Source organism: Mytilus galloprovincialis, chromosome 9, assembly GCF_965363235.1.
Source record: "Mytilus galloprovincialis chromosome 9, xbMytGall1.hap1.1, whole genome shotgun sequence".
NCBI classification, from domain to species: Eukaryota; Metazoa; Mollusca; class Bivalvia; order Mytilida; family Mytilidae; genus Mytilus; species Mytilus galloprovincialis.
The window spans coordinates 2,962,366-2,990,161 of NC_134846.1; the positions used below are offsets into that span (position 1 = coordinate 2,962,366).

Below are 27,796 nucleotides of genomic sequence, written 5' to 3' on the forward strand. Positions count from 1 at the left end.
TGTTCAGACTGCTGGTTGGAGACAGTATTATTCATACTTCAACAATTGATTAGAGAAGTAGGAAATACCATTGGATTTCCAAAATCCATAAGTTGATGCAAAATTCACAATATCATCATCAAAAAGAAAAACGAAGTCAAAGTCAAAGATTTTATTGATATACAATTTAAAAAAAAAAAAAAAAATGGATTGTCATCAACTATGCATACGCAGAACAACCTTTAGTCATAATTATAATATAATACATTTATATTCAAAACAAAAAGTACAAAAAAATAGTAAAAAGAACTTTTTTCTTCTCCAATTTGACATAAGGGGTACAATTAATTATACAGGCTGCTATTAATGTTTACATGAAAACATTTATGTTAGTGTTTAAATTACAGTACATGATGATATATGACTCAAAAAATTATAAGAGATATATTGTGAAATAAATTAAATAAATAATCAACATTATTATAATGATTGTTTTGACATACGAGATAGAAGTTTTGAAGGTCTGAAAGATCAAAGAAAATTCCATACCTTTTCTGATAATCTTTCTTTCACTCTGTATAGTTAAGCACATTATTTTTATAGACAAATATAGTACAGAAACAAAGGGGAACTATTCTGTGTAATTTGGTCTCTTGTGGAGAGTTATCTCATTGGCAATCATACTAAATCTTTTTTATCTTTAAAATTATACTCCATTTTGAGCTACTGGACCATATGTTTTTTCAGTCATGTGGAGTGACAATGTAGCCGAATAACTCTTGAGACTCTTGTTTAAAAAGACATGCATAGATGCTTTGTGTGTATCTACAACAGAAGCACACATTTTGAAGTTTCCAGCAAGTATTCTTAAAAATGAGGCTGAAAAAATGCTTTTTTTGTGGTAAAATATTAATCCCCCCTTAAAAACTTGGTCTAGGGGAGGTAATTCAATTCTCTTGATTATCAACATTTGTTTGGATTTTAATATGTGAACAAGTTGGAAAAATTTTCAACTGAAATATGTCATAAATTTTGCTTCCAAACAATACATTTTAAATACTGGATTCACCGTTGCTCAACCCCAACGATATTTGAATTATTACGTTTGTTTAATTTTTAAAATCGCACATTTATCTCCGTAAAAAAAATCATGGAACATCTGCCAAACTCATTTTCAAAATTTAAAAAAGATTAGCAAGAGCTGTTTTATACAGTCAGTTATAAATTATTAAATTCTATCAAGTATATATTAAATAATATGTAATAGTACATTAAATAATTTTGAGGAAACAATGAACATTTGAAAAGGAAATTGTCATGAATACATGACCACTAAACTAAAAAAGTTTGTAAATAAACAGTAATAAAACACAAATAGTTTCATATAAGTATGCAATTCTTTTTCTTCCTTAGACGAGCAGGTGGTGGGTTTAAAGCAGCTCGAATAGACTCATCGAATATAGGTTTCAGTCCCTTCATCGTCATCGCAGAACATTCCATATACTTAACTGCTTTAATATCCTTAGCCAGCGCCATGCCTTGTGGTGGTGTTATCGGCGACAGATGCTTAGATTTGAGCGACTCCAACATTTCTTTGTCATCTCGCAAGTCCAACTTTGTGCCAATAAGAATAATTGGTGTATCTGGACAGTGGTGAACGATTTCTGGATACCACTGGAACAAAAACAAAATTAATGTGGAGTGGAACCACCCTCTATTAATCATCATATGGTGTATTGTTCTTGATAGTCTGATGGCTTTTCATCTTTAAATCAAGAACAATGTCTTATTTGTTTTTTTGAATATCAAATTTTAACAGAGAACGCAACTATTTTTTTAATTCTCTCTTAAACCAGTTTATTTTCTAAAAAAAAACATTTGTCACTGGGCGCTGAGCAACCAGCAAACAATCCAGCCGCTTTCAAGAAATTTAACAAGCATTCTGTGAGTATTACATGGCATTACATAGTCCCCTACCGGTTGAAATACATTGTAATGCAACAAAATTCATACTTGATCTATATTAACTTGTCATGGTGTAAACTACATAAAATAACAAACAAACCTTCCACTAAATTCTTCAATCAATTTGCTAAAGAAAAGGAAAAAAATCCAAAATGCAATTATCATTGATACAATGTCTGTTAAAAATCTAATGAATTATTTCCCTTTGAACAAAAATCTAGTAGTTATTAAGAATTTTATCAAAAATTTAATTCTATGGAAAGAGCTTATTATTGAACAAGGAGATAAGCTAAAATCGTGAAATTGAACTTCACCAGTAACTTGTTATGATAAAACAAAACACCAAAGAGAGGGATAGAAAGAGAGTAAACCATTATAGGTCAAAGGACGGGTAAACAAAACACCAGAGAGGGAGAGAAAGAGATTAAACCATTATAGGTCAAAGAACGGTCTTCAAAAAAGAGTCTTGGCTCACACCGAACAACAAGCTATAAAGGGCCCCAAAAATTAATAGTGTAAAACCATTAAAACAGGAAAACCAACAGTCTAATCTATTTATAATTCGAGAAACGAGAAACACTTATGAACCACATCAACATTAGAAGAATGGTCAGTTCCTTTCTGTATAGGTTAGACGGCCCCAAATTTGATTGCCAACCGATATACAATCACTGGTAATTTTAGATTGACATTTATTTTCAAAGGTTTCAAAAATACCATGATCATGTATTATTAATATTGTGTTTCGTAGTGTGCACATAATTGTGTCAATATTATTTATATTGTTTCATCTGTATATATTGCAATGTATTGGCATAACTTTTAGAAATTTTTGGTTCTCAATGCTCTTGCAAATTTGTAATTTATTTGGCCTTTTTGACTTTTTTATGCCCCATTTAGGGAGCTACCATTTGATTTTTATTGGGGGGCTAGGATGAAATTTGAAAAAAATAGGCAGGACAGGAGTTTTAAGTAAAAAAAAAAGGCAGGATGAGACACTTTGCAAAAAAAAAAGGCAGGATGACAATTTAGGTAAAAAAGTCAGGATAAACTAATAAAAAAAAGGACCGAATAGAGTGAAAAATAAAAAGGCAGGACAGAGATTACAACTAAAAAAAAATGCAGGACAAAATTTTTCATCCTAGCCCCCCCATAAAAATCAAATGGTAGCTCCCTTATGGGCATTTTGTTTTCTGGTCTATGTGTTTGTTCCTGCGTGCGTTGTCTGTCCCGCTTCAGGTTAAAGTTTTTGGTCGAGGTAGTTTTTGATGAAGTTGAAGTCCAATCAACTTGAAACTTAGTACACATGTTCCTTATGATATGATCTTTCTAATTTTAATGTCAATTAGAGATTTTCCCCCATTTTCACAGTCCACTGACATAGAAAATGATAAAGTGGATTGGGCATCCATGTACTAGGGACACTTTCTTATTTATTAGAACATCACTAATGAGTCTTTTGTAGACGAAACGTGTGTCTGACACAAATACAAAATTTCAATCCAGGTATCTATGGACACTAATTCTCAAGATATTGTCTGGAAAGTTGGAAACCAAATGTCTTCCCAGAGGACAGCAATGTCGTCAACACCTTAAGTCCACACAATTTTTTATGATCATCTAAAAATACAACAAAACAAAAATAAATTATATTAATATTTTATTGATCATTAAATGAAGCCTATATGAACATATACATTTGTTATATATATTCACACCAAATGAAAACATTCAAATACATGAAGTGAACATGATTACTTTGTTTAGGTGTGTAAACTTCAGTTACAGATTAACCTACACAGATTCTATTATAACAATTACAAAGTTAATAGTTACTGATACACTGGCCTTACAAATTAAAGATCAAATCTAAGAGCTTTTTCCAAACTGTCATGTTATGAAAACAGATCGACAAAGATAAAATCTGGAGCTTTAACCGAACAGTAATGCCATCAAAACAGAATTGACTTTAAAACTAAAATTTAAACTGTTTCCCCTCAAAGCAAAAAAGCACTGGTCTCTGGCTATGATGAACAACAGTAAAAAGTAAATGATAAATCAATTCCTTCCATGCCTTAATTTACAAGCTATTGTTAAGACGAATTTTCTTCATTCAAAGTAACATGATTAGGTTAAGAAAATAACAGCAATATCCTGTATAAATATCCTATTATAAAAAGAATGTTATAAATCCTAAGAAAATCAACAGAAAAATGTGGTAGCATGATAACATAAGTCCGATACTGACAAAATAATTAATATGTTACCATATCTCATGCATAGCTAGATAAAAACTTGGCACCATAATCTTAATTTAATGCAACAAAAAGAACACATTTCAAACAAAGTCATTGACTTTTTCCTATCTAAACTCTACGATTTCTACCATTATTTATTTAATTTAGGTTTCTCCATTCTCAGAATCTCAAATATATCTCTACTCCATTTCAAATAATTTCTCAAATCCCTTAAAACTCCTTGTTGCAAAAAAAGAAGCATTATATCAGATATTCCAAGTGGTACTTTATCTTTCAGTCTTCTTTTGAGAATGCAGACAGAAAAATAAACATTTACAAAATAAAATCAAACTTTTTAGTATCTTTTTAAGGTAGTAGACCTTGGTTCAGGGAGATAACTCTTTAAATCAGTTAAGCGTTTGTAAAAGTCAAGTTCATCAATGTATTTTAAGCATTTACCTGAAACAGATTGAAAATAATCTATGTAACCTAGAAGCTTAGAATATATTTTTGAAAATGGTTGACACAAACGTACTGATGATTTAAAGAGTTATTTCCCTTAACCTAGGTCTACCTCCTTAAGTTGTTAAAATTATCAGCTAAACATTTTGTATCACAATTCAAATCTATCACTTTATTCGTTTTTGACCCTAGTGACCTTTTTTGGAATGAAAGAAGGGTGGATGAAAAACTAAATGAAGATTGACAGCAGTACATCTGAGAACCCATACAATGATTACACATAATGAAAACAGGAAAATATTAACTACAAATGTATTGTTCAGCAAGCTTTGAAAAATCAACAAGTGAATTTAATTGTCTAAGAACAAATCTATCATTATATTAGCATTACAATTATGTTACAAAGAGGAAATAGAAATGTTCAAACACTCGTAAAGTTATTCAGAACAAAACAATACTAGAATGTTAAAGATTCAATATCTCCTAATACTGTATAGCAATATAATATTAACAACAGAAAGTAACCAAAAGTTAGTGTGCAATAAATTCTATTATTGCACTAGTGCAATAAATCTTCAAAATTCATGACGTCATCAACGACAAAATCTTAGTTTAAACCAATTTTTACTTTCAAATATTATATTGCTATACAATAAAAGGGTTATTGCATGAATATTGGGGAATATTGTCCCTCGTAGAACATATATTGCACTCGCAAGCTCGTGCAATATAAAATTCTACTCGGGACAATATTCCACAATATTCATGCAATAACCCTATAATATTACATATGTAACAAAATTTAAAAAAAAAGTGCAAGATAAGTAATAGTTGTTTTATTTAGTTTAATAAAATGCACATATAACTGCAAAGAAGTCTAGGTGAAATGAACAATAATTGAGTTTATTACCTCCCTTTATTTAGATATCTAGGAGGAGACAACTTGAATTTACAATATGCTACTGCAAAGGTTCTTAAAGGATTTAAAGTCTTTCAACTTCAAAGTGAGAAAAATATATAAATACTTTTAATATATTTCCCACTATATAAATGAAAGACAACTGAATTTCTAAAACTAACTCAAATATACCAATTAATCAATTATGTGCGTATTTATAGACTTTACTCAAACAATTAAACGTTTTGCTGTCAGACACAAATTATGAAACAAACATCACATTTCTACAGTCTGTGAAATGAAACAGTTAAGAAAAAATATCTGTACAATTCTATAGATATATAACATATGTTCAGCCTATGTACATTATCTATATAATAATCATGTACAATGTACATTACATTTGGTATGGTAAATGTACACTGTACATACAAAGGACCATCTTCAAAAACAGAACAATAAACTTCTATGATAAAAATATAACAAATTCACAAATTATCCTTTGAGAAAAATTAAAAATAAAATTTTCTAGCTTTAATAAGAAGCAACACAGAAGCCAACAAAGCAGATAAAATCTTACAAAGAAAAGACAGTTGTCAACAGAGCATTTCTATTAAAACAGCAAATGATAGAGCATTTTATGACTATTTGTATCAAATTTCAGATATAAACACATCTCATAAGTTTGGCATAAGATCAGATATGAAACTGAATATTATGAAATTGCCATAAATTATAACTATAACGTTTTCACACTGTTTGAAATATGAACATATAATGAAGAAAACTTTTTTTCATAAAAGATATTTGCTAAAATAAGAAAATATTTTATTTCAACTCAATGAAGTTTCAGAATGCTAAAAAATGTTTACAAAATGAAATGAATTTTAATCATATAAAAAAAGTTCTATCAAACAAAATAGCACTAAATGCCCTAAAATTCTTTAGATCTAGACATAAAACATGAATTACAAATCAATAATCAAAATATTAACAGTATTTTTGCAACTACCATGTAATGTACCAGAAATGGGTAGATATCCCTTATAATCTAGAAAATATAAAAATAAAATTGAAATATTAAATTGTGCAATGTGAATCATGACGTTCATTGTGCAACATTACTTATTATTTTATCTACTACAAAAGCATTGCCTCAAAATATCCTATAGAAGTGTTTCAGTATTGAAACTGCATTAATTTATGAAATACTTCTTGATTTCTTGTATCAAATTAAAAGGCTCCCTGGTATTAAAAGGCATACACATGCAAATATGTTTGTTTTCATTACAATATGTATAGTGTTTACAATATATAATAAAATACAGATTACTTGTTCAAATCCCCTCCAAATATTTTGTAGACAAAACTAAGAACTTCCGTGTTCAACATTGATTTGCTTTTTCAATTCTGAATAAAAATTTCATTTTTATTTTACTTTTAAACATACAGTCGACTCTCGTTATGTCGAAGTCAGCCGGACCAGAGAAATATTTCGAGATACACGTAGTTCAACTCAAACGAACACCGGAAGTTCGACAATCTAAGGGACACAACTCTTGCTTAGCTTGGTAAAGCTAAAATAAATCCGGGTGAATATGACAAGGGGATCGATATTCTAGTATCAGATCGATGTATTTGTATGTCACAGTCTTTTATTATTATAATGACTGTTATTTTTACTTATTCAATTGTTTCAATTAAAAAAAAAAAATGATTTCTATTCATTTTGTTTTATCTCACTCTTTGTTTTCAAAAGAACATATAATAAGATTAAAGACGCCGTTTGAGTAGTTTTTAGGTGATCATCCACGGAAGCCATAATCCTCACTTTATACACACCCAAGCTCATTAGTGTAAATCACAAATTAATTGTTTTGTAAACAATTAAAATACTTTTTCATGAACATTAACAATTTATCACTAATTATTTATAAAAATTCTACAAAATTATTATAAATCTTAGGAAAACACTCATGGAAATAGCATGTCATAAATCAATACAGTGGTCAGTGACCGGAAATTTAATCACACATGTATTGTCAGATTAACTCTTCAATCCATTTAAATCCCGGAGGTCATGTTTTGACATATGTGTATTAGTTCGAGATAAAAAATGATTTTTGAATGCTTTTGTTAACCTTGGGACCGTAAATTTAGTTCGACTCAACCGAAATTTCGACTCATCCAATTTCGACTCATCAGGATTCGAATTACATACTTTTGTATGGAACAAAGTTCGGGACCACGTGAAAACTTCGACTCATCCGAAATTTCGAGTCAACCGAGTTCGAGACAACGAGAGTTAACTGTACTTAAAAATTTATGAAGCCAAACAGTGTTATTCAACAATATTTTCTACGAAATGTCTTGTTCTTCTGCTTTTCTATCAGTCAACAAATAAAATTTTATCAAAAGCTTTTTTCTTTTTGATATTGATCAGAGTGAAATAAAACACATTATTCAACAAATCTAATGTAGTCTTATGACACAAATTTCTTGTGTAAAAACAAACATATTTCGTGTTCAGCCTACAAACCATGTCACACACCATGTGTAATACTTTCTTCAATATCACATATTATGTCTATTAATAAATGAGAGTTTACATAACTGTACTATATTTAATAACAAAAACATCCTCCCCAAAAAACACATAAAATTCTATTAAGTTCTCATATTATAGGACTTTGCACTTCTTTTTCTTTGGTTTGGGTTTAGGGCACAGCACTGCTCGGATAGCTTCATCAAACACTGTTTTCAGACCCTTCTGTGTCAAAGCTGAACATTCTAAATATTTGACGGCATTAATTTCCTTAGCCATGGCCAGTCCCTGTGGGTATGTGATTGGCGACAGTTTCTTCTCTCTCAGTTTCTCTACTGTTTCTTTATCTTCCCTCAGATCTAGTTTTGTTCCTACCAATATAATTGGTGTGTTTGGACAATGATGACTAACTTCTGGATACCACTGTAAAAGATAAAAGAATTGAATATAAACTAAGCAATTAAATATGTTCATGAGAGCTATATAAGACTTTGTGCTAATTACAACAATTGTAGCACAATTAATAATTTTGATATTAAAGAATTTTGTCTATTTTACATATATCAGAAATAACAATTTTTGGTTACATTCAGTTGAAAAAATTGTTAGAAATACACTGGTGATGTGTTTCCAGATTTGCTTTGGAACAAAAATCAACAAAAGCTTTCCATTCCTATTAATTTAACTTGTACATGTTGTGCTGTTGATTTATCAATTTTTGTGGATTGAATAAAAATTGTATTTTCTAAATATGATTAAATGGATCTTGTCTTTTTCGTATTTGATTTTGCATACAATCCAAAAGGAAAATTTTAATTTTGTTAAACATTAAAATTGTTGATTACTTTAATTTATTCTAATAAAGTCCACAAAAATTTGTTCCAAACCAAAGATAATCACTTGATTATGAATCCATGTACAGTACATTATTTCAAAATAATAGAAAGTTTTCTATTTCTAGCTGTACGTTTAAAAAGTTTTGTGCTGTGATTGTTTTGGCGAAAGGTGATGATTAAGTTCTACACTAGTCACACAAAAGAAAAACAGAAAACCCTGCAAGAATGTCTTAGTCATTCACATGAGGATGAAAGTCAATTTCATGTGCTTCTCATAAATTCTGTGCAAGTTGCTTTTTCTATTGCATGTTTACACCTACATGTATGTGGGATAGACAGCAATGAGCATGATGAAACAGCAACTGACTGACACAAACAACAAAAATATTGTCTTAAGGTGGTACCCAACACTTTAACTAAAATTAATTTGGCTTGTTTAATTTTCATAAAATTTTGACATACAATGTAGTATTTACTTTGACCCTTTGATAAAAATATAAAAATTTCCAAAAATTTTAACCAATAGTTTTATCAGAAAAATTACACTGGTTATATATAGCAGTTTGACAAACACTAATTTTGATCATTGAAAAGCTTAATATTCTCTTAACAACACAACGTAATAAAAACGTTCAGCTGATTTTACAGAGTTATCTCCCTGTAGTGTTAGGTACCACCTTAAGTGATCCCAAAGAAGGATATAAGCTTTATGACAATGTTGAATGTTTTGAGTCATAGTAATTATTGCACCATGGTTTGTTTGCAATTAGAATCTTTACTGTGTTTTGTAACCTTGTGCACAGCAACTTGTGCTTTCGTGGAATTTTTCAATAAAATGTTTACCAGGAATATAACCTGTTATACATGTTCAGTGGTTTTTGTTTGTTGATGTGGTTCATAAATGTTTCTCTAATTAAAATAGATTACTGTCATGACTGTTGGTTATCTTATTTGAATGGTTTACACTGGTCATTTTTGAGGTCCTTTATAGCTTGCTGTTTGGTTTGAGCCAAGGATCTTTGTTGAAGGCTGTACTTTGACATATTGTTGTTTACTTTTATACAGTGTGACTTGAAGGGAGAGTCATCTCATTTATTTGTCATTGCATTGACACTCATACCACATCTTCTTAAATCTATACAGTCAGTACACTAGAGTTTACTACACACCAATACGTAATCTCTCCCAAAAAACTTTATGATACAGACAACACATTTATGACTAAATTACTTATTTGTTTTAGACGACATCATTGCAGGATTTTCTGAAAGCAGCATTTTCTATATTAGCATGATAAATGATATTTTTTGTATTTATCATGTTTATGATTAAAACAAATAGATCAACAAATCATTAGCATAATTAGTGATATTAATTTTATCTTATATCTGATTAAATAGCAGTAAGTTAAGTTTTTGTGATTTTCTAAAACGTTTTATATATTTAAATGATATCTGTTTTAAATGTTACTGTTAGAATAACCTGTGTCCATACATTCAGTAATAAATGGGGAATATGTCCAAGGGATACACATGAAGCCCCGGATTGCATTTCATTTAAAGTTATAAAGGGACATAACTGAAGAAAACGGTAAAAGTCATGCTACCCAAATTTGTACTTGATCTGAGTTTTGTGGAAATATATTGTGAATGAGTTTCATACCAGGTGGTTGACAAAAACTGAAGTCAAAGAACAGAAACGAAAATATCAGCAATTTTTCAATAATTTGTAAATGGGCATAACTCTGGATGATTTTCAGCATAAATTTTATAGTTAGCTGTATGATTGATGGTTAATGTTAATTCAAATAATAAACAAAAGCTTGTGAAAAATTGAACAAAACTCCTATTAAAGGTTTTTGAAAGTTGGTAGCTAAATGTTAAACATGGTAAAGATTTCATGTTCTTATAAACCTGATATACTTTCAGTATGGATATAACTTTTTAACTCCATCATCATGATAATGCAAAGTTTATCTTGAACTATTTACAACCCTTAAAGCTTTTGATGTTCTGTATCCTGCATTCACTTGTATTTTTTTTCTCCTACAGTTTGGTTTTGTGCACACCTGATTACCATTTTCCTTGTGCAATGAAATCATAACCTTACTTTTAAATCATCTCTTAAATGTTATTTTCATATCAAAATTGAAGCATTTGCATGTTAATTCAAGCATTTTAAAATGTGTTTTAGATGATTTTTCTGTGAATAAGCAGAAAGCAAATCTTTCCCAAAATTAGGCAATATGTTTTGGCAAGAGTTTGAAATAAAAAAATTACCTTTTTATATGAATTCTTTGAGATTTTTCGTTTCAAATGACACGATTCGCTAAATTCCAGGAAAGATATCATGCTTATTCCCGTTTTTATTCTCAGAAATTAGCTGCTTGTATTAATTCAGACAAATTATACTGTTTCATTTAAATAGCACATTAAACTTCAATTTAAAATACATGGAAATGCACACAATATTTGACAATAGAGCCGCTCAAGCTTTTAATGATGAAATGCAGATAACCTTACAAATGTTATATTGGTTTATCTAGTAGGAGGGGGAGGACAGGGGTAAGGGAGACAGGGAGAAAGGGGGTGGGAGAAAGGAGAAAGGGGGTAGGAGAAAGGAGAAGAAGGCTGGGAGAAAGGAGAAAAAATAAAATATCTCTCCTTTTAAAAAATTTTCTAATATTTCAGGAAAAAATATCTCAAAAGGAGATGTTTTATTCTAATGGGAGAAAGGAGAATGGGGGTAGGAGAAAGGAGAAGAGGGGTGGGAGAAGGGAGAAGGGTACCCCCCTGTCCTCCCCCTCTAGTAGGGTAGTTGATTACAAATAAACTTAACATTAAGTTTTACAAAGGTACTTAAGGTGGTACATGAAGTAGTTGTAAACATATCATTTTCGCAGATTATTTTGCTGAAATGAATTGTCTCGGGGAGGCATCTTTTTTAAATAATTGATGGGCAGATACATGTATTTGAAGTCAACCTCGAACAATTCAGATTTTATATTTGGCCTTAGATGACATTTAAAATGACTAAAACATTGGTTATTCCTTGTCAAAGATTGACAAAAATGTCAAGAGCTGTATGAATTTTATAAGTCAAACTATACATGCTTGAAGTGATGGGAGGAAGTTTTTTTTCAAAGGGATCATAATTTTGTGTTGATCAAAAAAAAAAAACGGTGTGATGCGGTTTGATACGGTTTCTCTTATCTATACAACCATGTAATCCATAGACTACTGTGGATTCATTATCATTAGTTGGATACCAATTTTCGTGACTTTTGTGGGTACAACGAATAATAATTTTTTTTATAGAAGTGAAGGCAGACTTCGGCAAAACGGTAAACCATGAAAATAAATATCCACGAACATGCAAATTTTACTTAATCCACGAAAATAAATGAATCCACAGTACTATTATGTAGTAAAACGTCACACTGATACACGACAGGACAAATCCTTACCTTTGCTCTAACGTTTTCAAAACTGGCTGGACTTATCAAAGAGAAACATATAAGGAACACATCCTGAAAAATTAAATAATTTTATTAATCATATCTTGTTAAAGGGAAATTCCGCGATTTTTTACTTATCATCTAATTATGTTCATCTTAACATAAAAAACACATTTGCAAAGTTTTAAATTTATATTCCTTCTAATAACGGAGAAAATCAAGTATTTGTAACTTTTTTGGTTGAATTCTCGAGTGGGTCGTGACGTATTAGCCCGATTTATTGAATTCTGGGAAAAAATAAAATCTGTTTAACTCTTATAGCTTATCGACAATATACGTAATTAAAAGCGCACAGCTGACGAATGGTCGTAGTTATTAACCACAATATAATAATGAACGAAAATGAATATGCATATACCGTTTTGTATTCATTGAATTAAACTCCTATAAAATTATATGTCTCTGTCTCTAGTAAATGTTTTTGAATAAATTTAATTAATTATTGTTGAGATTTTATTCATAAAATATTTATTGAACATTTTTACTATTTACTTGTCTATTTACCGTTATTGTTTTGATAATCATTTCAATGCAACTAATGTGTGAGCAGAGTGTGTATATTATTTTGTAAAGGTCACTGTATATTTCTCGGCTTGAGGTCAATTCGTTTACCTTGTAGCTATTTAGCCGCAGGTGTGAGTTCAAGCGTACACAGGTATAAATGTTGTTATTTGGAAAGGATATACAGAAAGGATTAGAAAGAGTATGATGTCACGATGTTAATACACTAAGATTTAATACACGATGAGAATAAAGATTCAATAATTAAATTGTGTAAATTAATTGAAAATAAAATTCAGATTCGTAAATCCGAAAATGTATAAAAATAAAAGGAAACAATTTTTGATTACTTTCTTAGCGGCAATTGGCGTAAAGATTCAAATATGAAGTAAAAAATAGTAGTTTTAATCTTTAATAAAAACTAAATGCAATATTACCCAATTTGATATACCATTGTACATCTGTTTGATATCATTGACTTTACCGGAATTTCTTAACTTGTATTCAAAATCTGGCTGTGTTTAAATGCTAATGAAACTATTGCAATTTTAAAGTTTTTAATTGACAAAAAAATACAACATACATGGGTTTTTTTTTAGTTTCTTTTTAACATTTTATTCTTACATAATTAAATTCATTTGACAATCATTTACACGAACTTTTTGTGAAAAAAATACCAATTATCTAAGCTAAGGCATTATTTGTTTTTAAGGATTTTTGAGGATTTTTTTTTTAATTCTATGATAATAGTTGTGCAATGTTGAACATGATAGCCGTCATTAATCCAAATAAGTAATACAGTAGTTGTAATAAAAGTTATATTTTAGTCGTGCATAACTGATATTGACGAATTTAGAATAGTTCATCCATACATCGTTGTTCTTAAAACAATCATTATTAGTATACATGTAAGTTTCCTGACGTATAAGAGCCATTGAGGATGAGCTCCAGAGAAAGCAGACTAGTAGCGTTTCGTTCGTTTGTTTGTTGGGAAAGGAGAGGAAATGCAACAGCTTGTACAGATAAACAACAGAATTACCATACAAGCATTTATAGTCAACACAATCAGAAACAGTTCCCATCGTTAGACGGGGAATATGAAGGCTTTCAAGAATGAACAAGTGACATGTCTAACTCGAACAGTTAGAAAACGGACTATCGACATCGACCGCTTGTTCTTGATAGTTGAAATTGTATGCATATATACGTATACGTTTATGATAGTGATGAGTTCTTGTGTCTGACAAAAACTAAATTCCTTCATGGTTATATCTTGCCATACGTTTATATTGGTTTGTAAGGTGATTACTCAAAATCGTTATTTGAAAATCCTGTTTGTGAGATGTATATTCATTTCAATACAGAAATTTCGTCTATATATTTCACAAGTGTATAACACGGAGAAGCTCTGAAGGTCCATTACTCCCATTTTGTTTGGGTGTGAACCATCGATGTTGACAGCAATATCAAAGAATAAGATGATGATGGTAGAAAGAACTATGGGCGTCATGTGGCAAATATTACATGCATATCGGACAATGAGTTGTCAATCTGTATGAAAAGATTTCCAATACAACCATATTATTGAGAAGGAATGTTTACATGCTATACTCTCGTACTAGTATTACAGGGTTCTTGTGGCGTTCACCTTAGACACACATCTTTTTAACGATGTTTAAAAAAAAGACAGAACCAATTTAATGTCATATTTCCCTATTTTTTTTTAAATATAACTAAAAGTCTTTCATCTGACAAGAATACCCCTATTTAGCGGACAAGTAATTTTTTCTTTTTTCTGTTATTGAATACCAAGAAAAAAAATAAATCCCGAAATTAATTTGAAACTTTGATACTCAAAAGTTTCCCAGCAAAATATTCACATCCCTTCGGGATAATTAGTGTTCGTCCAGTTGCATATATAACAATTGTGATGACGAATTCCTTCCTTTGTTCGAGAACAATCTTATTGAAATATAAATCTGTGATTTTACTATGTCCACAACTGCAATGTACCAAAGCAAAAGTTATACATCGACCTGTATTTAAACAAATTGGTTCTCTTCTTGTTCTTCTGGTATACAATAGTCTATCGACATTCGATGATTACATACTGTTGGCATACGTGGACTAGTCTATTTACAGCACTTTTACCCCTATTTATTCAAAATATATGTTTTTTTCTTATGTTCAATGTATACATGTATATATTTTAAATTGCGCTATAGTTCCGTAACTTTCTATCCAGTCGTATAAACGAATCGTCGGCAAGTGCGTACATATTTTTAAATCAATATTTCTGGTATGTTCCAATCTGTCCTTCACTTTTGACAATGAGTATATATTACATTTTCCCAAATTCACCCTGGGAAAAAATATTTAAATAGATTTTAATTTCATCAAATCTTATTTTTTGGGTATTATTTATATTTTTATGAATAATATTCTTTACACCAGAAATGTTATTTATAAACAAGCGTATGAGTTTGGTAATGACAAGTAAGACAGAGTTGTATATTATACATCTGATAGTTCAAAATGGAAAGTTAAATGTTATCAGCCGTGTACACTGATCAATACCTGCAGAAGTGAAACGATGCGTGAACTTGCAAGCCCGACAGGAAATCGCTTGAATACCTGGACGTGTCACCTCACACCCCTCACAATACCTTTGGAAGTAATACCTTTAGCCATGCTGGTAATCAGAAGAGGGAAGATACAAATTTATTTGAAAACGGTTTATTACTTTAAAGAATTATGAACAATTAGATTTTCGAAAACAATTTTCACGGAACACTTATTTATGATTTCAACTTTGACTTTTCACCTAATTCCAATATCAAGTTTAAAAACAACAGACCATGGTTAGTTAGTCGGATAAAACAACCGTACGATTGACAAGATATCGACACGCAATTACGACTACATCGGTTACTGTAGTTTTGTTTCTTTGTGGTTTATAGACATATCGTTTCATTAATCGGGAAAGAAGGACAAAATGGCGGAAATCAGAGAATTAATACTCTAAATTTAAAATCGATGGTGATCGCTTATCTAGCGGAATAAAACTTTAATATCTATGAATTTGAGCATTTTTATACAGAATGAACATAATATCAATTTTTGATTTTTTTGCGAAGTTTCCCTTTAAGAAAACAAAATAAGTTTAAATCATATATTGTTAAAAAAAAATACCATTATAAGTTTAAAAAGTATTTGTAGCAATGAGGTGACATATTTTCACTTAAATGGTCAAAGATATCCTTGTCTCCCTGGAATTCTTCAATATTGATGTCTGTTTAGTTGACAATATAAAAAGAATGACAGTTGACAACTCATTAAACAAGAAGTTACCACTGAATAAAATTGAGAATGGAAATCATGGAAATGGGAACCATACATTGATACAATGTAAATGAATGTATTATTGTGTTTGTGACTATTTTATTTATTATGTCTGTTTTGTTCATGTGTAACCGAAGGGCGTGGTTACGGGGTCATGATTTTATTCGTAAAATCATTAGAAAAACGATTACGCTATGAAAGTCACCAATATCAGGAACTAATTTGTCATAGGTGTTCTTTTAGGTAAAAGTTTTTAAAATGAATTTTATTGAGAAAATATATTATTTTAGAAAATATGAAATTATGAAATAATTGTTTGACAAATTTTTAATTTAATTACTCAGGTAAATTTTGTGAAACAATATGTCGCTTCTTAATAATTGCTCTGAGCAACACTTTGGTATCTTGTCAATTGTCATTAATTAATCTGAGCAATATTATGTTTTAATTAGGATTATAAATGTAATTAACTTGTATCTCTCTAATTGACATTATTCATATTTCACCTTTGGACATTGTAAACAATATTATTAATACTCAAATTATCTCAATTATCAAAATTATCAATGTCTGTCATTTTATGAGTAGTTTTCAGGATTCGGCTTAAATATTGGAGTCGAACAGTTATTCGTCAGTGTAGTCTCGTTGGTGTGATCCAGATAGGAGTGCTTCCAAAGCCAACCTGGCTCAGCTACTCAGGAGAAACGCTAACTCAAAAGACAGCTCAACACAACTTTAACTTGGAATATTTCGAACATTTTGGACTTTAACTTTAAACTGTGAATTGGATTAGTGAAATTAGTGACTTTATTAATTGGAACATTTGGACTTTATTTATTTGTAAATTGTTTTGGCATCATTATTAGTATTTGGACCTGTTACTATATAAAACTGTTACAACTTGCTGCTTGCTTTATAGTTTTGCCTGACATTGCTTAAGTCTTGCAAAAGACTGACCCCTGTGCCTTGGGCTGTGCATGTTCGATAGTCCCCCTTAAACTCGACGTGCATTGGCTCTTGGTGACAGATTAATTAATGACAATTGACAAGATACCAAAGTGTTGCTCAGAGCAATTATTAAGAAGCGACATATTGTTTCACAAAATTTACCTGAGTAATTAAATTAAAAATTTGTCAAACAATTATTTCATAATTTCATATTTTCTAAAATAATATATTTTCTCAATAAAATTCATTTTAAAAACTTTTACCTAAAAGAACACCTATGACACATGCATCGTTGTAAATATAATGGAATTTGATCGATACCACTGTTGTACAAGTGAGAAGTTTAGCGCTATAGAACCAGGTTCAATCCACCATTTTATACATTTGAAAATCATGAAAATGTCTGTACTAAGTCAGGAAAATGACAGCTATTGTTCATTCTTTTTTGATGTGTTTTGTCATTTGATTTTGCCATGAGATTAGGGACTTTCCAATTGAATTTTCCTCAGAGTTCAGTATATTTTTTTGATTTTACTTTTTAGTATCTCAAATTCTCAATTGTTGCAGACTTTGTTAAAATCTTAATCATTTTTTTTTATTGAGAAATTTGGTGTTGTAACTTGTTCAAATGTATTTACATCTTAGTTAGTGTAGATAAATTTGAAATATATATTTCTTTTTTATTTAGTTTCAGTTTTATAAAAAGTGGGAATAGAGGGAATGAACCGTGTCAATTATGTCCCAACAGACAATAAAACTGTACTTAATTAATTTTTCCTTATTTGTTCACACAATAATGAAACACAACTATTTCCAAACTAGCATTTTTTGGAAGATGGTCAGACTTACAGTTTGTGGATATGACAAGGGACGTAACCTGTCGTAATCTTCTTGTCCAGCAGTATCCCATAATCCTAAATTAATCGGCTTACCATCTACCATAACATTTGCAGAATAATTATCAAATCTGAAAAAAGTAATTATCAATCAGTTAGAATATGGAATACTATCCTTTATCAATGTTTAAAGACACTCTTTGTTGACCTGGCCTTTTAGTAATAAAACTTTAAATCAATCAGTTAGACCAGGAGTAGATTACCTTAGCCGTATTTGGCACAACTTTTTGGAATTTTGGGTCCTCAATGCTCTTCAACTTTGTATTTGTTTGGCTTTTTAACTATTTTGACCTGAGCGTCACTGATGAGTCTTATGTAGACGAAACGCGCGTCTGGCTTATAAAATTATAATCCTGGTACTTTTGATAACTAATTAGAATATGGAATACTATCCTTAACAATGTTTAAAGACACTCTTTTGTTGACCTGGCCTTTTAGTAATAAAACTTTAAATAATAAAAACGTAAAATATGTTATTTGAGCATCTGTTTTTTTATTGCAGTTTAGGTTCTTATTAGAAAATGACAAATCAAACTTTGATGTGTTTATTGTTTGTATTTTATAACCTTCAACAGTCATGACAGTAAAATATTTGTGTAGGGTAAATAGAAATACCACAGTTAATTGCATTAATCAAATATTTCCTTATATACAGTATATAACATATATGTATAACTTTCCTTTAGTTCACATAATCTTCAGAAAAAATGTCTTCCTGAAATTGTAGAGTAGTTGAGACTAATTGTAGAGAGTATCAGATGCTTGCATTTGATACATGTAGCTACATGTATATATAATATGACCTAAATAGTATATAGGTCCTTAAGAGAATAACTTCCTTCATGGAATTATATAAATCTGTAGTAAACTTCAGGGGTATTTGACTTGTAATAATATAATGTTCAACCACTTTTTTAAAACAACCCACTCCTGCCCTCATTTTTGGTAAAAATATCATCTTCAAATTACAGACTTAATTCTGATTATGACTCGGGACAGACACATACAGTAATAAGTTTGGCACACATTCTTTATGAAACATCCCTTGTCCAGAGCCCAAAACTCATATTTTTTTTGTACATAAACCAATTAAGCTATATGTTTGAATTGTTTTACATTTGTAAGTGTGGGGCTATTCATACATTGAATATAGGACAAAAAGTCCTGTGACTTTTTGTCCTACCAAATTTGTGACTTTATGTCCTGTGACTTAAATTTTGTCCTGTGACTCTCTGTCCGTTTACCTATACATTATAGCTTGCTATGATGTTTAGATTTTTTCTCATAGTTGAAGGTACAAGGTACGGTGACCTGAAGTTGCTACCTCCACATATAATGCATATCAATATAGTTTTTTACACAAATGTATTTTTGTATTAACTACAACATAAACATTATGTAATTTACACAAATGTATATCAATAAACACTGATCAATATGTATGATAAAATATGTGTACATATATATATCATTGTACTTTTAGTTCTAGTAAACTTCACACCATTATAATAATTACAATCCCTTTAAATTTTGTTTGGCTGAATTTAATTTACATAAATTATATTTGCCTACATGTAAGTAGTTTATGACAACTTCCCAAATTGACATCATTTTATATTGTCACTTCCTGTGTATCAGCAATCCTCTTCAAACTTAATCATGTAATTAAATTATGTGTGTAATCATGGTAAATGTACACCTCCTCAACCATGTCATAATCATATTGTAAAGGAAATTCGAAATATTTCATAAATATGTATGCAGGTGTAATATTAAAAGTACTGTTTAATCTTCTTTTTTAATAAATGCAAGACTCATATTTAACATGTTTAAATTAAAGTACTTGTTAAATGCCAAAAGAATTGTTTTATAAACATGATAAATACAATCTCAAAAATCTAAATTTTTTTAATAAAAACACAGGGCTTATATTTATAGTACTTGTTAATATATTCCATAAGTCTTTTTTGTTTAATAAATTTCAGGGGTAATTATCATGTATAAGTACTTTTAAATAAATGTCAATTTCTTTTTTTAATAAACATGATAAATGAAATATATTTGTTTATGATTTTCACACCATTTGGATCCTGTTTATTGTAAAAAAAAAAAAGAAAGTAATATTGTATACTTGTGAGTTGCCTACTGTTTCAATGTACAAAGTTGAAAGCATCATTATAAAACACAAGATTCAATCAATAAATTAGTATGCCTTTAAACGTGATGAAAAGTATTTTTAAACATGTCATAATAAGAAGTTATTTAAAATTTATGAAACAAAAAACATGATAAAAACAAGGAAATTCCCTAAATAAAGTTGCTTTTGTTTCATATAACTTCAAAGTTATTGTATTTCATATCAATTGTGTCACCGATTTAGTAAATAAGTGTTTATGATAACTTCCTGGACTTAATAACCTACTTTTAAATCATTTTAAAAATATTTGTGACTAAACAAATTGTTCCTGGTTGGACTTGACTACTGTCATGACTGAAACAACATGCACAATGGTACTATAATATGTTGAATGAACTAATTCAAAATTTTCAAAAAATTTAATTTGAGGTCAATTAGTTAGTACTATTATATAATATGCTATTATTAGACTTATTATAACCATGCCTGTTCGCTGTTTATCTCCTTTAACTATGCAAATACAATATATCGCACATTTTTCAAATTGTCAATGGGTTAATTTTTACTTTCTTGCTTTTTAATTCAGTGGTGGCTGAAAGGAAAGTTCTACATTTGAGGGGTGTTCTAGGGGCCAAAAAATACACCTCTAAAAAAAAAAAAAACCAAAAAAACACACGAAGTACAAAAATCAATCTCTCTAACAATACAATCAGTTTTCATTTTCACATTTATAGCATAATATAAGTTGCTAAGTAACTTTGCCTGACACAGCAGGGGCGGATCCAGCCATTTTCACATTTATAGCATAATATAAGTAGCTAAGTAACTTTGCCTGACACAGCAGGGGCAGATCCAGCCATTTTCACATTTATAGCATAATATAAGTAGCTAAGTAACTTTGCCTGACACAGCAGGGGCGGATACAGCCATTTTCACATTTATAACATAATATAAGTAGCTGACGTTAACTTTGCCTGACGCAGCAGGGGCGGATCCAGCCATTTTAAAAAGGGGGGTTCCTAACCAAGGACAAAAGGGGTGGGGGTGGGTGTTCTAACTACATGTCCCCATTAAAATGCATCATTTGATTGTCTCAAAAAAAGGGGATTCCAACCCCCTGGATCCACCACTGCACAGTTGAACTTTGCATTTTTAGTTTAAGGTCAAAGGAAAATTCAAGAAAGGATTGTTCATTGTTACCCTGTAATTTTAGTGGTATGAGTCAGAGTGAGCTGCAAAACAGGGTCCCTTTTTCATGTCCTGCTGGTTAGAACAGGTTCATTTTTTCAAGCCCTACTGGTGTGAACAGGGTCTTATTTACTCAAGGTATTTGTCTAGAACAGGATCGCTTATTTAAGTTATTAAACTGTTTAAGAAACAGTCTAGAGCCCAGGTCTTGAACAGCATCTATTTTGTATGTGTCTAGAACAGGGCATGTTTTTCATTATTTCTGTTTAGAACAGGGTATGTTTTTAAATGTTTTCTGGTTAGAACAGGGTATGGTTAGGCAAGTGCTGTTGACACAGTTATACTCGAAAAGATAATCAGTAACCCCCCCCCCCCCCAGTCAAATGAGATGATGATACCCTCAAACAGAATAGTTCAATACGTGGCATTTACAACCCTCAAACAGAATACGTGGCATTTACAAATGTAAGTACAGAAGACAAAACTATAGATGGTCTGTAGGGCTCCATCTTTATAGTGGACATACAATTTCTTTTCTTTCATAATTTGTTATTTTCTTATATCATGTATATATTGTAACAGTCTGTGCCAAAATCTTTTACACAAACTAGTCTATAAATATTTCTACATGTGTAAAATGGTGCATGTCCAATCATTTTTGTGAAAATGTCACTAGCTTAAGACCAATTTTACTAGTAAGTTATGGGTTTATATGGCCGTTTGTGACAACACCTTGGACACAGTCTATAGCTATAGTCACATCGATCATAACCAATGTTATACCCCCTTATAAAAAGTTCTGGATCCCCACAGAACAGTACTAGACTAGTACCTTCAAATACAATGTATATCTATACCCCTGATTAAAAATATATCTATACCCCTGATTAAAAATATATTTATACCCCTGATTAAAAATATATCTATACCCCTGATCAAAATATATTACACTGAGTATTTTAAAAATTCCAAAAAATAATGACAGCTAGATGATATTAAGCAGATGTCAAAGAAGATTGTTACAGGATATAGTCCATTTAGTGCACTTATATAATTACATAATTAATAAACACTCGAGTAGTTTACCTGTTATCCTAACTTTCAGAAATCATAACATTAATCTTTTAAAATGAAGTCACAAATGTAGATACAGTACAACCTGCTTAATCCGACATCCTACTTAAACAATCACATTTTCATGGTCCCAAAATTAAATATGCCTATCCTTGCAGAAAAAAATTGAGTATTTGACACCCTGTTTTATGCAAAATTTTATTCTGCTCCCTCAAAAAATTCTGATAACACAGGTAACACTATAGTAAAAATACTTACACTGTAGGTATATATTCTCCAGGGAAGGCATTTGTTGTGTAACTGATCAGTAAACATGTCTTACCAACAGCACTGAAATATACAAATAAAAACATTTTAAGACAATTTGTTTAGTGGGATCTAAGGGATAGTAATATAAATGTACATAATTATGTTCCACATTACATTTTACATATATATATAGAACACATACTAATTTGAACCTGCTTATGTTTGAAAACCTTATTTTTTAAAGTACAAATGTAAGTATATTTGCTTTATCATCTCTTTTATGATTGCTAGCATTTTGCTATCAAAACTATATGTATTGAATAATTCTATAAAAAAAATCTCAAATGACGGGTTCCACTCCCCTGAATCTGTCCAATGTCCAGAACCTCAAGCCTTTATCATATTTATCATGTTTATGAGTCGTTGTATTTTTCTAATTTTGGTTCATTTAGTATCATACTGTATGTGTACAACTTTTGTGTCGTTTCCCATTTTGCTGAACTAGTATAACTATATTTTATATATATATATAATTTTGTTTAGGGTCAAGCTGAAGCCTGCCTTCAAGATGCAGGATTGTCTGGCAGGGTTGAAGACCTACTGTTTGCCTCTGGTTGTTTTCTGGTCTGTTGCCAGATTGTTTTCTTTTCAACATATTCCCCATTTCAATTCTTCAGGTTATATAAACATGGAATACAATCAGCAGTAATCAGTTGCAAGTATTACTAGTACTTGAAGTTGTACTGCATGTTTTAGACTTCTCATTAATGAAAAGGCAGCTACTTGACAGGGTTCTTGCTAAGAATTTTTGAAGGCGAGTCCAGGGACTTGTCATTTTTAGCCACGATGAGTCCAATAGCAAGAAGAAAATATTTTATTGCAATATAATGTAATATTTTAGTCTCCAAATCCTAACAGAGCAATGAAATGAGATTAAATTCAGATCACTTTTAAACTTTTGCTCTTAAATGATGATATTTGTGTTTAACTATGTTCAGTTTATACAAAATATTTCAATCTTGATGCATCCGTGGACTCACCAGTTTTGAATATGGTGAGTCCAAACAGATTTTGATGAGTCCAGGACTCATGGACTCGCCTTAGTGAGAACCCTGCTTGAGCTTTTTCATCACGGAAAAATATATCAAAAAGCAACATATAATTTAATTTAGTATAACCTAAGTCATGTAAGTTAATCTGACCGTTAACGTTCTTATTTATATTTTAATGATGTGACCATGTAAGATGGTCATTTCTTAAAAAAAACAATGTTCATGTATAATATAAATATAAGAGTTTGGCAATTAAGAGAAAACTTGTGATGTTGTTTAACCTGCATTATTTCATTAAACATGTTTAAAGTATAAAATGTTTTACTCATTTTATTATTTATAATTAATTTGGTATGGCCTTATCTACCCTTCATCATGTTCATATAGTAGATTATTAAAACTATAATAAATTAATAAATCATGACTGGCATAACAATTCTCTATATAACTCATCATCGTGCTTTGATTATAATAATGGAAGCCACTTGCACATTTCTAAATCCAACTGTTTAATATGAACATGCCTTTACATTTACATGTATAATGTCTATGGTTTGATTTTAAGAGTTTAAATTCATGAAATTTGCAACAGGTTTTGCAGTAAATGAATTCATTTCTCTATTTAGCTTTGCTGTTTTATAAAAATAAGAAGATGGGGTATATCATTGCAATGAGACAACTATCCTGGCACCAGAGACCGAGCTTCATGTAGAAGTTAACAACTATAACATGTATAACTATCAATCAATGCACATTTAAAGTTGTGTCCATTTAGATCTTGTCATCTTTCATTTTTTGTCTTCAGATTTCTATTGCATTGTTGTTTATTAAATTGTAGAACTAGTTTGTTTTTATTCATGTTATTGGGGGTTTAAAATGGAAATTTTTCTACACTATAAACACATGATAAACAAGAACTCATTTTCCACCATTTACATTATTTTGTCGATTTAACTAAGATGTACAATGTAAAAGCATAAAAATATAGTATATATACCAATACACATAATTAAGGTAGATGGGGTGTCTAAATTATAATCCATAGAATCTTTTAATAATTTGCCAAAATGTAGTTTATATCCTGCTTGTTTAAAAACATAAATAAAAAGAATGGGTCACCGGACTTATTTTCAGGCTACAGGTTGTTCAAAATTGTCAAGATTTTGTATAGTTTATGCATGGAAAACCCATTTTTCAGCCATAAAACGCAAACCACACCATAGAATTTTGAGATAAAATATGAGAAGATAGCTTCAATATTATGCTTTCAGATAAGAAAAAGAAAAAATGGGGTCACCGGACTCGTTTTCTTGCTACATGTAAAAATGGGTAAATTCCTAACACATTCTATTGTAAAAGTAACGCTATCTGAATTATCTGCCCTTGCATTTGAGTTGCCTCCCCTTATTTGACAAAGTTGGAAAAAAATGAATCAAACAAAAGAATTCTTTTTTTTGTCAAATACAATCATAAATATGATCAAACATGGCATTTTCTATATTATAACGAAAATTCTTACATATGAATTACCTACTACTATAAAAATTTGCACATTTCATCAAAGATCTAGACCTTGTTTTCTAGTATTTTTAAATCCAAGATGGAGGAAGACACCCTATCTACCTTAACAGCGCCTGGTGCTGTTAATTATGTGTATTGGTATATACACTATATTTTTATGCTTTCACACTTCTCTCACTGATACACATAGTTAATATGGCTTCTACTAACGAAAGCTCCATTTGGAGTTAATGTGTTTAGAGACTTCTTATGTCAGTACACCTTTCCTATATTGCCTAAGATGTACAATGTATTATATTATTGAAAGAGTAGTCAGAGCCTCAGAGGAAAGATGTATTTTCAATTTGCAATAGTACTAGAGTTAACATAAAATCAGAGTATCTATGCAATTACATACTACCAGGTTTAATCAGAAAACAAATAAAGCAAACCCTCTATAGCAGTCTTCACGCTGAGTGGCAGCCCAATCTTGTAAAATTGCTTTCGGGCCTGTAAAAATCAAAGCTACAGGCCAACAGAATCTAACTAAAAAATTTCAAAAATTGAGATCAGGGGCTGTAGATTTAAAACTTCGTCGTGAAGACTGCTATAGAGCAAAATTTATGATTCTTTATAATTACAAAATGATAAATTAAAATATATATTATATGTAAAATGAACCAATTATCAAATAAAAAATGAAAAAACGAAAATTCAAAATTACCACAGGATTTTTTTTTAGTTCAGAATAAAGTTAACGTTGCTTTCATGGTCAGTGATTTTATTTATTTTACTCTGAATTTTTAAGATTTTGATGTGTAATCATGTCAATCATTACACATTTGACAATACAAATTACAATGAGGTAAAAGGTATCTAGTTAAGGACAAGGTTGTGACAGGAATGACAACCTTCCCCCAGGTGACAATGAGTCAATAAGTATGTCAACAAATTACTACATTTATGTCAAATATTACAAACATTTCATTCAATGATGTCATAATACCCTAATTAGGTATAGCCCTTACAATGTACAAGAATGTATGAACATGTACATCTGAATCAACACTTTATTCGAAAATCAAAGATACACTTACACGTCTACCTACGGTGCTAATGTTTCGAGGAAAAATAATTTCACATTAATCAAAGATTTAAACGACTTAATAGATAGTAAAACATATATTGTTGGGGGTAGAAGAATGAAAATTTCACTTCAATTTTTTTCAAAAGGGAACACAAATTTCCTTAAAATGACAGATAAAAAGTTGTTTGTATTTTAACAATGTTAATCTATCAGAATTATCATGGTTATACACAAGGCATCAAGAAATACAATGTCAATAAGGAAACAAATAAATTGAGAACTATTTTTTTTTAAATTTCAAAGATAAAAATGTAAAGCACCTGAATATTATTCTTGAAGTTTCCAACTACATGTAGTAGTAGTACTAGTATCTATAATATGGAGATGATAATATTGAACTGCAGTAGGAACAAAAATATTCTCTGAGAAGACTGGAACATGTCTGAGAGAAAGATTGTAGTGAAACAATAGGTCATCTACATTTGTATATCGATGATTATGATCCCAAATATCCGAAGAACCCCTCGAAAGCTGCGAGGGTACAGTGGCATCCATGTACACTCCCTAACGGGATTTATGGAGATGTGTCACTAACGTATATTTATACAACAATTATTTTTACAAGGACAATCAATCCCCACCCAACATAAAGGAAGTGCTAAGACACTGGGAAGCCTGTTATTATAGTGGAGGAAGCCGAAGTACTCGGAGAGAACCACCGGGCCACTCGGTGGAAAAAGACATACCAGAGAGATATCAGAAGATTGATCTCCAGGTCAAAGTAGGACACAACTTTGACCAACCGAGGCCCCCAACGTACCCATTCTAGTTTAAACTCCATACATGTACTGCCCAAGGAACAAAATTGGACCACTGAGTAAGATTTTTTATTACTGGAACTGAAGAAACAGCCTCAGCCCTGATTTATTGAGGTAAAAATGTGGTTTCATAAATATAACTGACATTTTCGAGTTATCTGCCCTTGTTTACATTTTCAATGTATGCCACCTCAGGAATGTCGACAATATCCCCTTTAAATTGACAGGTCGGTATAAGAAACTTCTTTCATATTCTATCTATGTATTAAACCAAGCAAGAATCGGAATATGAGCGATGGTTTATTTCAAATTCTTGTTTACCTGTTGTTCGTAAACTGGGACGGTCATTTCCGCATTGATCAAACTCTTAAAAGTTTCCTGAATCAAGTTTTATGTATTACTCACCCATCACCAACCACTACACATTTTATAGCCTGCATTTTTATATACTATAATGTCTAATTGTTCATATAATTCTCTAAACACTATGAATTTCACTCCACCTCTTCTTCATAAACACTGCCAAAAAATGGCCGTCGAAAGTTTTATATACCGACTCACTTCC

The 27,796-nt window shown here is 30.5% G+C and overlaps 1 protein-coding gene across 2 annotated transcripts; it reads right to left on the bottom strand.

The window, feature by feature from the left end:
- Positions 1-352: 352 nt before the first annotated feature.
- Positions 353-27,796, bottom strand: LOC143044260 (ras-related C3 botulinum toxin substrate 1). Of its 2 annotated transcripts, none has more exons than XM_076216187.1 (5): positions 27,637-27,796; positions 22,784-22,855; positions 18,080-18,197; positions 12,389-12,451; positions 353-1,653 (listed from the first exon to the last, which is right to left on the bottom strand). In XM_076216187.1, exons 1-5 carry the CDS (start codon positions 27,669-27,671, stop codon positions 1,360-1,362), a joined length of 582 nt encoding a protein of 193 aa, XP_076072302.1. In that variant the 5' UTR covers positions 27,672-27,796; the 3' UTR covers positions 353-1,359. The 2 variants fall into 2 exon arrangements, with proteins under 2 accessions (XP_076072302.1, XP_076072303.1); XM_076216188.1 differs by lacking the exon at positions 353-1,653 and adding an exon at positions 3,588-8,509 and having other exon boundaries at positions 27,637-27,795.